This window comes from Pinus tabuliformis, chromosome 8 (assembly GCF_031772625.1).
Source record: "Pinus tabuliformis cultivar Carrire ecotype Pingquan chromosome 8, CPIR1, whole genome shotgun sequence".
Lineage (NCBI taxonomy): Eukaryota > Viridiplantae > Streptophyta > Pinopsida > Pinales > Pinaceae > Pinus > Pinus tabuliformis.
Window position 1 is genome coordinate 1054750970 of NC_142294.1, and position 12764 is coordinate 1054763733.

Consider the following 12764-nt stretch of genomic DNA (forward strand, 5'->3'; position numbering starts at 1 on the left):
TATGCAGAAGTTGGGGTAATCCCAATATGGGTTGGCAGATCATTGTGGTCATTGGAGTCAGCCCCCAACTATCCACACTAGTCTCATGATCAATAACTATCGGCTCACATCTGTTGTTTGGTATCCTCAAGAGATTTTTCAGCATCCAAGAATGCAAGAGCAAGTGTAAGAAACTTACAATTTTGTAATATCTGATGGGTGGTCAGCTATCCTGATGCTCCCTCCACTCTCTGAATGCATGGCCATCTTGGTGGCATGGTCTCTGAGCATGGAGTGAAATGAATGGAAAGAAGCACCTGGGGGCTCCCTGCTCAGTATAGAGGGCGCCTCCCCAAATGTCCAATAGATGCTGCCTCAAGTGGACCACATCCAACTCAACTTTTTTCACTTCTACTGAGATTTCCATATGCAGATTTGCATGAATATCGAATTGTCTTGCCAAATGAAGCTTCTGGTAGGCTGGACATTAGCAAAAAATGCATCATTCCTTTTCTTCCATACGAGAAAAAATACTTCCACTCTTATTAGCGGTCATATTTCCTGAAACTCCACAACCCAGGGGAGTTCATCCCCAAGCAAGGTTATTTTCCAGGTAAAGGGAGTGGGAAGGAATTGATCACGAAAGGAGACAACTCGATACCAGGCAGACTTAGCAAAGGGACAAAACCAAATAGGGTGTTTAGAGACTTTCAGATCTACCACACAAAGTATATAAATATCTTTAATGTCATGTGCTTTTTAGTTTGTTTGTTGGCTTTGATACATTTCAGTTTTAGTCATTCTTTACTTGAAAAACTAGGTTTCAGGTGTACCATTAGTGGGAAAACTACCCCACTACTATATCCACTATCGGAACTCATTTATTAGCCGGTTCTTCTACACTCACTAATTATGACCATGGAATTTGCACTAATTTTGTTCCTTCCATCTAAACCAATTTATGTATTTCTCACTTCCATGTTGTAAATGAAGAAGGATATTTGTTACTGACAGAAAGGCAGAAAATACCTTACTGATCACTCTGCTTGGAAAAGCATTCAAATATATGCATGGGCCTATGATTATGAAGGAAAGCACAACTGCAGAGTTATGCAGAGGTGTCTCCTTTTTCATTTGAACTTACGAAAGTTCTGACGGTTGAAAGTTAAAACTTTGGTTGATGTTTTTCTTTAAAGTCTTTTGTGGATGTCCTATATCTGTGGGCTGCTAATCACTCACATGGCAGAAATATGCACAAGTTCCAGTTTTCTGAGGTTCCTCAGTAAGATGCAAATAATGAAGAATTATTTTGATATTGCAAAGAAATAGTTTGCTTCAAGTCTAAGTTATATTTATCACATTCCTGACACATGAAAATACAGATCATAAATATAATGTGTTTAGCCTTGACAGAAACTCAGGAAAAGCACTTCATCACAAAATAGAGTAAATTTGACATTGGCTTGGATCTCAGAATTTTTAAAAAGCTGAGATCTTCATCTCATTTTTCTTATATTTATAGTTTCTAATGGTATACATGGTCATTACAAAGGAAACCTCAGGGGTTTCAACTTGTAACATTTAAGCATACTTGCCATCCTTTTGTCTAGAAAAATGTCCACCTTTTTCAAGATCTTGCTCTTGTGGATCAGTTGAATCCATTCTCACTATGGATCTCAAAGGGTTGCTGTTGAATGTACTACTTCCAGCATGCTTACGTTTTGAATCAAACTCCAGATGCAATGCAAGTGAATTGGCCATCACCCCTAATGAGCTGATACCCATCATGGCTCCTGCTAGAGATGGGGTCAACAAAGTCCCAGTTACAGGTAGCAACACTCCAGCAGCCACTGGTATACCAACCTGCAAGGAATTTGGATGTTTAACTTCAGTCATTATAACAAATTTCAATAAGCCACATTGTGGTTGTTAACAAAGCTTTGTTTACCATATTTTTAAGCACTCAAGAAATTTTATTTTATTGCTAAAGAGAGAGAGAAAAGTGTGGCCAAAAAACCCATTTGAAGTTTAAGTACATCTAATTTAACAAGAATAAATTCTAGGTCCAAGGAATACACTAACATACACTGTGCAAGCATCCTATCTTTACTACTCATGAAATGAATAGTTGGATGCAAGGATTGCATCACGTAATGAACTTACAAAATTATACAGAAATGCCCACAGTAGATTCTGTTTGATTTTTCGCATGGTCATTTTGCTCAGCTCCAAAGCATCAAGTATCTGCATGTATATCATCGGATAAATTTCTTTCCCAGTTATATGCATGCTTGCTTAACATTTTCTATAAACTTTCTGAAAGTGAATGAAAATGACAGAACCATACAAATACTGTTCAAAAGAGTATTGAATACAAGCAGCCTTTAAAATCAACCTAAATCTTGGTAAATATTATCTTTTCTTATCACCCAAATGAAATATATACACATGTACATAAACTACGAAGCACTTGTTGAAGTGTTCATAATGTGTTGCTGCACTTCTGATATTAATCTCGTAGCAAAATTTTGAAATGCCTCAACCTGCTTACCTGAGTCAACTTATCACCCATCAGTACTATAGATGCAACTTCAGTGGCAGCTCCAACACCACCTCCCATTGCAATGCCAACATCTGACTGAGTCAAGGCTGCAGCATCATTAATGCCATCTCCCACCATTGCTACAATTTTCTTCTCTTCCTGAAGTTTAAATATAAACTTGGTCTTTTCTTTAGGTTTTACACCAGCAAGCACCTATAATTTTCATCCATGTAAGCATGATTAGAAACAATGATGACTGCCGGAAGAACAGAGATTAATCAGTATTTCACTGGAAATTCACAAAACTCTTTGTTCTAGAGACTCTTAAGACACCTTTTCCATTTTCTAGAAGCAACTTAGCCAATTTGGCCATATATTTATAATCAGCATAATCAACTCTTTGCACCTTTTTACCAAAAATTTACAGTTCACAATCAACTTACCTGCAAAAGGAATGAGGATGGGCATTGCACACATGTTTTTAAGGCAGCAATCAAGCTTAACTGTGCCTTAACCTTTGAATATGTAACCTTACTAATGACTTCAGTAGTGAATCTAGATAGATTTCTCAACATTACATTTATATAGGTGTGCATCTGCATGTGTTTCCATTTATATAGAAAAAATATAGACTGCACATTACAAGTGTATTACAGAATTCCTTTATATGATACTATTTATGACAATTGCATCACATTTTCAGCAGATAAAATTCTTCATTTTGACGGGTCATAAGGCATACAGAAAGGAGCAGGGTTGCGGGGGAGCCCCCCACCCCCCCCCCCCCAAAGCGCGCTCCTCTCAAGAGCGGATCAGGAGCGACATTGGGCGCGAGCTCCCTTAAAAAAAATTCGCTCCCTGGTTTTTCGGGAGTGGTCAAGGAGCGTTTTCTCCTTGACCGTGTTGAGAAATCTAGGGCATTGTATGTATTAGAATCTTTAGTAATATTTCTCTTAGACTTTGACATTTTCTTGTGATTGCTCTTTTCTTCTTATTAGTTCTTTCAATTTATTATGTTCTATTCATCAAAAAAAATACCAAACAAAGAAGATCACAACAAGGAACACAAGATGTAGGCACTCAGCGAGGGAAAAACCCATACCTAGGGGAAAACCCAGTCCTACTCTTCCACTAGTATATTCAAATCAAGATGAGACAAGCCAAGACCCTTTAGACCTAGAAAAAGACCTCCTCCAATCACTAAGTCGACCCTTCCTTCCAGTAGATGATTCCTGCCAAAGTCTTCAAGTGTCAACTTCTCAGTTGCAGCTTCAATCTAGAATTTCAGCCTCCCCAACCACAGATTTTCAGCCCTCAGCGTAAAAATTTCGGACCTGCACTAGATTCAGAAATTTCGGCCCCAACAACAGCGCAGTAACTTCGCGTGTGTGAGATAGAGATGTTGAGAAATCTAGGGCACTAAACGAAGGTGATTTCTCTAGCAATGATAATTGCTTGTGAATATCTTTTTACTTTTTCTTGATTAGTTCTTCTTTAGCTTGATTATTATAGTGTTCTTCTCATCAAACAGTTACCAAAAACATGATGAACAATAAGACAAAGGACACAAGATATAGGCTATCAGCCAGGGCCAAAACCTCTCCAAACTTGAGAGGAAAACCCATCGAATTCTTCTTCTTATAGAATCTTCAATTGATGATTTCCAAGACCAAGACCCTTGACCTACTAACCTCTCCAAGACCAAGTCACAAGGCTTCCTTGAAACAATTCTTCTTCCTTAAGTCAACGCTGGTCAAACTAATTGTTCCACCACAGATAACTTCTCTTCAGATTTCGGCCTATTGTCATAGGCCTACAATTTTCGGCCTCTTCGAAAAACCTAGCTGCAGCACGTGTGAGGGATAAAAAACGATTTATCCCTCGACTCCCTTCTCACTTGGATAATGTCTCTTTCTTCTACAATTCAGCTTGAAAGGTGACTTGATTTCTTCCTTGATTCGGTCTTCTTGGATAATTGTGATAACTCGGCTACTTATGCAACAGATAGTACCAATCCTCCTTGCATGCGTGAGAGATGTTTAACCCAAAACACTTTGGTTCCTTCTTCTCCTTTCTTCACTAGATGAGAGGTTTCTTTGCTATTGTTTCTCGCACTTCTTCCTCTATTTCAGATGCTTGAATGAATGCTCTCCAAGTGAGGCCAAGTCCTCCTTTATATAGTGATTTTCCCTTGAAAATAAGCCGACTCCAAGATGTTATCTTGCTGAAATATGTAACATGCCCAAGAAGGGTCTCTCATACATGAGAAAGACTCAATTGACCTTATGATTTAATGACCAATCCTAAAAGCTCACAATGGGAGCTAGATCTATAAAAATAAAATTCCTTGAGAATGAAACCCATGTGTCAAGCATAAAATAATTTCATTTTTCTTCTTTACATTATTTTCATAAAATCGTGATTACACATGTCATTATGAAGACCGAACCTAGTTACATATTTCAACAAGAAATTCCCAAAAGTTTGATCCTCGACTTCTACAACTTCCTCCTTCTCTCTGCTCAACTTCACTCTTCTTTTTCTGCTTCTTTTTCTTGTAGATCGAACTTGTTGAGTGAGTGCTTCAAATAAATCGAGTTGCATGTCTATATATAGCCTTTTTGTTGGGTCGAGTAGCCCTAATCCAGTCCAACTTCATGAGGACGGGAACGACTTGGTGTGGAGGTGACAAATGACCTTTTTGACTCAAAAACAATTTTTTTGCATGATACAAAAGCCCAAGAAGGGTCTAATACAAATGACAATGACACTATTGACTCAAGACAAAAAATAGAAGTCTTCAATGGAGGCTTTGACCTAAATATCATTGACCCAAGCATGAAACCCATGCTTTAATAAGTCAATTTCGTTTACAATAAAATTTATTTTTCTTTCTTTTCAACAAATACAATTATGAAGATCGACACTAGTTACATTCTTCAACACTCCCTCTTAACTAGGGAGGTATTCATAATTACATACATATATAGGTACATGGAATATCTCAAAATGATAAGAACTATGAAGAGTTCTAACACATGCAGTGCTACAGATTAGATACCTGACAAGGGTACTCTAACCGGGTGGGACTAAGGTGTACTCAACCTTTAGCCACTCTAGGTACCATCAAGCTTTTAAGCTCTAACACCAACCCAGGGATCTAGGTGTGTATCCAAGGTTAGAGCTCCATGACCAATGCCACCCTCCCTACTTCAAGATCTAGACATCAACACATAGATCAACCAGATGTCCTCCCAAGCATTTTGTTGCCACAAGATGTTTCATCTCTTCTTATCAACTAAATCAGATATATATCCACCAGCATGCTTCAAATGTTCAATTTTTTTACGGAGAGATCCTGCACAATCGCAACCCTAATCAGTAATAAACCTTCAAATATATATACAAGTAAACACAAGCCTTTGGGGTTCTAAATCATTCTGATGCTACTTATATCATCATCAAGTTATCCAAATACAACTTGTCAAAAGCTTTCTTCTTTTACTTCTTTAGTAGCACCAAATACAACCTTAGTACTTTTCAATTATTTTGTTCACAAATCTAACTATAGTACTTACATTCATTCTTTCTTCAAGGTATTTACTATGAATTTCATATTCTGCCCTCCCTCTCAGTTAGGGAGATATACCTTTTCTTCTATCCAAGCTCCCTCTCAACTTAGAGAGATCAACAACTACCTTCTTTTATAACATCAAAGAAACTTCAACCTTTCAAGGCTTCATTCTTCCTCATGGCATCAAGGTCATCTTGATCATCATCATATTCATAGCTTCCTTCATCATGCTCATCATTATTATCATCTTCAATTACGAACATCTTCAACATCTTGAAGATTATATACCTGCAAAACTTTATTAGCAAGTACAACCAAATACAAATACACAGAAGCATGAAGTCGACTATATCAAAATCATGTCATTACAATGGAAGCATCAAAACATTCAGGCTTTAGACATCAAATACCTAAACCTAGTTAGGTTTGTGATCAACAAGGGTCACATCTGTTATATATATTAGACTTCAACATCTTGCTAGGTTTTTGTCATAAACCCTAGACTCCATCTTCGGAACATAAAATCTTAGATATCAACAACTCAATCATGATATCAATTCAATCATAGCATTATACATCTAGGGCTTCAATATTATTTCCTAGAAATCATAACAAATTCTACTAGATTTCATTAAGCAACAATCAAGTTAGCATACTTGCATATACATATCTAGGATTTCATTATCATGCACTAGCATCTCATATCAATACCTATTAGGTAAACCCAAGATACAAACATTAGTACATCAAAGTTAGACCAGGCTAGGGTTTTGATCATACAGACAAATATACACCTAGGGTTTCATTCCTAGGATCTTACTTTAGTTATTACAAGGGTTTTGTTCATAAACCCTAATTCACCAAACCCTAAAATCTAGGGTTTTAAACAAGACATCATCAAAACCCTAAACTTCAAAAGAATAGGATTTCATCATATGTTCTAGACTTTATCAACAAACCCTAAGAAGACTAAGGTTTTGTAAGGTACTAAATTTGGAAAAATTTAGAATTTAATGATACAAGCAGTAATAATACATACAGTAAAATTTTTGAGTGGGATTAATTAAATACATGGATTAATTAAAGACACAGCTACATAAAAATCTTGAGCCGAATTAATTAAATACACAGCTACATACCTGGCTACTGAATTTGGACTGAATTCGAAGTCACTTCGGTGTGGTTGTAGTTGCCAATCCGATCCTGTTAGCAAACCGACCAAATCCACCCTGCCAATCTGGGTTCAACCTCTTCGGTACCCAGATCCAGAGGACTTTAAAATTAAGGTCCTCTGCCCCCGTGCCCAAAACTCCAAGGATTGAGGCTCAATTTTTCCAAATCTCCAACTTACTTCTCGTTTTCACAGTATTCTCTCCAACTACTACACTCCCAAGGAAAGTCTGCTTCTCAGTGTTCCCCCGACTCCCTTATATGCATAAAGTCCACCAACTCTCCCTCTTCGGGAGTCGGTTTCATACCTTCTAGCATCCTCCTCCTTTCTTTTAGAGTCAGTCACCTTCATAATTTTTATGATACGTAGGTTGACTCTTTTTAATTTAGTTAAAATTAACTTTATTTTGTTTAATAAAAACTTTTAATTAAATTAATTTACTTCATTTATAATTTTAATTAAATTACCTTATTTAGAATTTAAATAATTTATTTTATTTATTTTTAATCAAATTAAATTGTAAATTAAATGAATTTATTTCATAATTCATATATTTCATATTTTCTTTTGATTAAGGAGTATCATACATATGTCAAGGACTCCATTCAATATATTCCTTATAATTCTGGTGAGTTAGGAATTTACTTCGATAAACGATTTATTAACCTAAACTTAAACATTTTCCAATATTAGCTAGTACGTATACTAGTGCAATACATGCGGTTCATACATATGTAGCTATCATATGGATGTCCCGTATGCATGCTAATATTCTCGTTTTATTTGTAATTGTGGGCAAGTCATTACAGGTTTCATAATCAACATTGACATACCCTTAGCATCAAGAGGCTAGGGTTTTACAGTGAACCCTAAAGATTAGGGTTTCACAAGAGTGATCAAATGAAAAGAGATAGTATAATGAGGGTAGATTCAATCTAATGATTAATCACCCTAACAAGAATCTCTATGATTCAAAATCCTAGACATGAAAGAGTTAGTAATATAGAACAAATTTCAAAATGGTTGCTCTTTGTAATATGAAGAAGATTTACTATAAATCTTTATACATACCTTGAGTTACTCCTTTTACAAACCTGGTAAGTTTTCCTTAATGAATGGCTTCCTCTGAAATATGATAGCATCTTCATTACCATTCTTAATATATACCTGCAACATTTCTTGACAAGCATAATCAAAATATACAAGTACACTAGCATGGTGATTAGGATTTCCATTACCTCAATGATTGATATATATCTTGGACTATTTACAAATCCTAAACATTTGTTAGATGGAGACCAATTGAATGAGAGTGACATTAGCAATCTTTTAATCATACAATCAACTAACCTTAAGATATCAAACTTAAATGAGCAAGGTATACATACCTTAAGACATACATACCTTTATTTGATACACTATTGAGCTTATTGCTCCTGTTGCACACTGTAGACATAACGTTAGATGTATGAGACAAAAGAATAATGTAATATCCCAAACGAGATATTTGACTAATTTTACAGAAATCTAACTCAACCACATTTTTCCATAAAATCACCATTCATTTAACATAACATGGCCATGTAAAAATATAATCAATAAAATACGGCAAAGTAACAAGGTGAATATGAACAATATCAACTTTTATTATAATAGATAAACAGGGTTACATGCATATACAACCAAAATAGCTGAGATGAAAAGCTGACCTCCAAGATAATCTGTTGCACTGCACTGGCCCTCCAAACTGACATGCACTGCACTGCCAAGCTCTCATGTGAATTCTGGATGAATTCACCAAGGGAAGGTGGGTACTCGCCCAACCTCACTCAATCACCCGAGGGTTTTCCTCTTGGGGCTACAAACAAAGTAGAGAACCGGGTTCTCAAACCTCTCACATAAGAAGAAGATCAAATCCAAGATGTCCTCTAATGGCCTCCTTCTCCTTTTATAGATCTAATGGACCCCTTTAAAAGCTCCTATTTTATTGTTATTTTAATCATTAAGCACATTTCCCTCAAATAAAATATCTTTTTAATGTGGGAAAATAGTAAATTAGCCACCATGCCTCCTCAGGCCACTGAAAATCCCCACTAACCATCTCATCCTGTAGATCTTCTCGTTCTGGTTCAATGAGCTATTACACTAAGGTGTTCCGTCAAGTATTCCTCTTGGAATGTCACCTTAAGCGTAATTAATTGAGTTAGGCACAATAATAACCTCGTTTTACAGGAATTATCAGAATGTAATGGAACGAGAAGTGAGTTGTGCGGAATCAATCCTGATGATGGAAGATGGCAAGTGAACTCCTCCAGACCCCATAAAACATCTCCAAAAGCCCCTAGGCCCACTGATGACATAAACCTGCACCTGTGACCTGTTTGCCTCCAACCCTGAAAGTCCATCCTAACCATGCCATAAGGAACACCAGAAAAAGGAACATCACAAATCCTCCCACCCCAAGATTGCTTACCCTCAAGCAATCCAAACCTGTGGACCAGTCTAGTGGCCCAATGCAACTGAGACCCAATGCCTGAATCCCATACAAACCACTGTGTGATGTTACGCCTTTGTGCCAACCCACCATGAATAGACCCCTCAATGCCTAGATTCCAGACCAACTTCTAACTGACATCAACAAATCCTCCTAGATCCCAATGCCACCAAGAACAAGCATCAATGCTCCATGGCTCCTGCTGTGCTATAGCTCTGGCTATGAATGTTGCTCCATTAACTGCATACCAACTCATCACCTCTCTCCAGTCCAACCCTTGGCATAGGCCAAGGTCAGTCCCACTATGTAGATGCAGGCCTGAAGACTTGAAAAGTTGTTGGCCTACCTCACACCGCCAGTGGGAGCATGTGGTATTTCTCATGTCTAAGGGTTCCTACTGCACTATGCTCCTGACTGAGAATATAATGCCACCAACAGGATACCAACTCATAATATCCCGCCAATCCATCCCATGGGAAGGATCAAATGCATGTGAACTTGTATATGGTACGATTCCATTGAGTTGCACCATGCTCAACTCATGCAGCTCTACACAACCAATCAAGCAGATATGTCTAGGAATCCTTGCCTCTCTCCCTATAAGTGGGCAACCCATGCTACTCGCCATGTTTATGTATTCCTAGAGAGGGCTGCGACCTAGAAATACTACAGCTTCGCTAGCTACCACTACATCTACTTGCATCTCGTTAGTGGGTAGACCCAAAGATGGATGCATCACTATCCCCAAAAGAGCCTCCCTCATCTGATTGGAAACCCCCTACTCCCTGGGTCCACTTGTCACCTATAAAGTTGTCTTGTCAGGCCCCAACGCCTCCTGATGACTAATGTATGCAAATACTATCTCCATGCTGGCTGCCTGCACATTTGTACGCCCCTCATCAATGGTTGGCCCCAGGGACGACTGCTCATCCTCCACCATGGGCTCAATATGATCCACTAGCTATCTCTCCAAAAATGGCCCATCGCACTTACCGTGATCCACTGTGTGCTGCCCATGCTGACTCATCGAACATGGATGTATGCTCGAGCTGCTATCAACATATTTACGAGTCTGCTCAAGCTCCTCTATGTGCTCACCATTTTGGATCGCCACTAATAGCTCACCTCCCCACATGGGAATAATCTGTTGCTCATCAAACCTATCCACTAGATAGTTATGCATACCATTGCTGCTGCCATCACCCCCACATGTCTGTTGATGCTCCTAAAAAGAATCCTCATATGGATGGTCAGAATGAGTCTCCCCTTGATCTACCTCTGTCATCCCCTATGTGTCACTCAAGCATGAGTGGTTAAGTCCCCAAGGTTCCTTGCAAATGAAACAAAGACCCTTTCTCCTTAACTTGTTCTTGTTGCATGTCCCATCAACTCTCAGTTGCTCCTCCCTGGTCAACTGCCTCCTGAGCAGATTTATGATCTGTTCAACTAACCTTTCTGCTAGCTCATAAGCAATAGGTGAGACCAACTATTCTCTCCTCCAAATGGACAACAATCAAGATTGCAACTCCCAACAAATGGTAGCACAGCCTCTCATACATGATGACAAGATGGATTGCATGTGTGTTTTGACTAAGTTAGGATGATGTCTCCTAATGTTGAAAAAGAATTGGAACATTTGCAAGATCAAGTCATCACATTCTAGATCAAACATGATTTCGTAAGTCCTAGTCATGGCCATAATTTCCAAAACCTAAAGCTTCTTCTCAAATGTATGACCCACAAAGTTATCCAAGTCTCACAAGGTTTCTACCATCGGCTTGAAGACTCTCCTCATAACATCATCATTGTAAGGAGCTATAGGGGCAGTCAACATTATGATGCTACTAAGACAAGGGGCAACTGGAAGTGTGATCCATTCACAAGGGTACTCCAAAAACTTGGGTTGTATTAAAGCTAGCATGGCAGGTTTCAAAGCCCACATCAATTTCTTCCCCTCCAATTGGTCTATACTAGAAAGGAGTTCATCCAGTTCATGTAGTTTGAAAAGGACTTTCCATGTGATCCTCATGCATTTTAAATTTGTCCCAAGTGTAAGGATTTTGTGTCCTATTTCCTGACCCTCTTGCACATTTCTTGGGCGTTCCTTCTGAAGGATGGTGTAGACCCCTTTTGATAAAGGTTTGCTGTTTAGTTTGGGTTTTTGGTCCAGATTGCAGTCCACTAATGTATTGTTGTGTTCATTTAATAGGTTCTTTAAAAACTCCATTGTTCAGCAACATATATGGAAATAATGGTACTGGTAGCTTAGCTACAATCAACAAACAATAACATCACAATACAAGGCTGCTACAACACCTCAACTGACCTTTACAACAATATACTCACTCAATCAAACATGACATGGCTTAGCAACTATACAAGGCATTAATATGGGCATACAACTAACTCAACCAATAACATCAAGCCCTAGGACTCCAAAGAGGAACTACATTCAAAGTCATACTTGGCTTAGTGTGGTTTTGCAATCCATCAACAAATTTACGAGGCTGGTAAACATATGACAAGACCTTCATTGTTGACAAGTGGCTTCCTACTACAATTAATTTAGTCCCCCACCAAGATGACTGTGTATGCAAGCCTTAATGATTACTAACTTCTGAATGGTTTGCATGCAAAGTGACTTTCTGATGTTTGTCTCTAAATGTACAAAGATTATAATATGCCCAGATTGGCCCCAGAATTGCATATAATGCTGGTACAAATCTATGTGGCAATTAAGATGATCATGAACAACCTTTGTAACAGAGAGTGTAGTCTAGCTCCTTCGACACATTTTAACCAACAAATCGACCCCCCAATAGTCTAGTAATTCGATGTTCTGATGGGACTTCTTCAACAATGATAAGAATTGCAGCCTCCTCGAACAATTTGTCCCCAGAGATTGTGGTTTTGGATCTGTATATAGGCTTGGCTTCCTCTAGACCCCAATCTCCATTTTAGCTCCCACAAGACACAATTGACCCAACAACTTCAACTTCCTTGA

The 12764-nt window shown here is 38.2% G+C and overlaps 1 protein-coding gene across 4 annotated transcripts in view; it reads right to left on the reverse strand.

Moving 5' to 3' along the window:
- Positions 1 to 1378: 1378 nt before the first annotated feature.
- Positions 1379 to 12764, reverse strand: part of PAA1 (P-type ATP-ase 1) — a 407902-nt gene continuing 396516 nt past the window's right edge. For 2 of the 4 annotated variants that reach the window (XM_089373270.1, XM_089373272.1), the window contains 3 exons: positions 2531 to 2734; positions 2143 to 2223; positions 1379 to 1842 (listed from right to left, as the gene is read on the reverse strand). In XM_089373270.1, the coding sequence (XP_089229396.1) occupies positions 1561 to 1842; positions 2143 to 2223; positions 2531 to 2734 (567 nt within the window). In that variant the 3' untranslated portion in view covers positions 1379 to 1560. Of the gene's footprint in view, positions 1843 to 2142; positions 2224 to 2530; positions 2735 to 8337; positions 8434 to 8654; positions 8713 to 12764 lie in introns of those variants that run through there. The other 2 variants (XM_089373271.1, XR_016246430.1) reach the window with 2 other exon arrangements.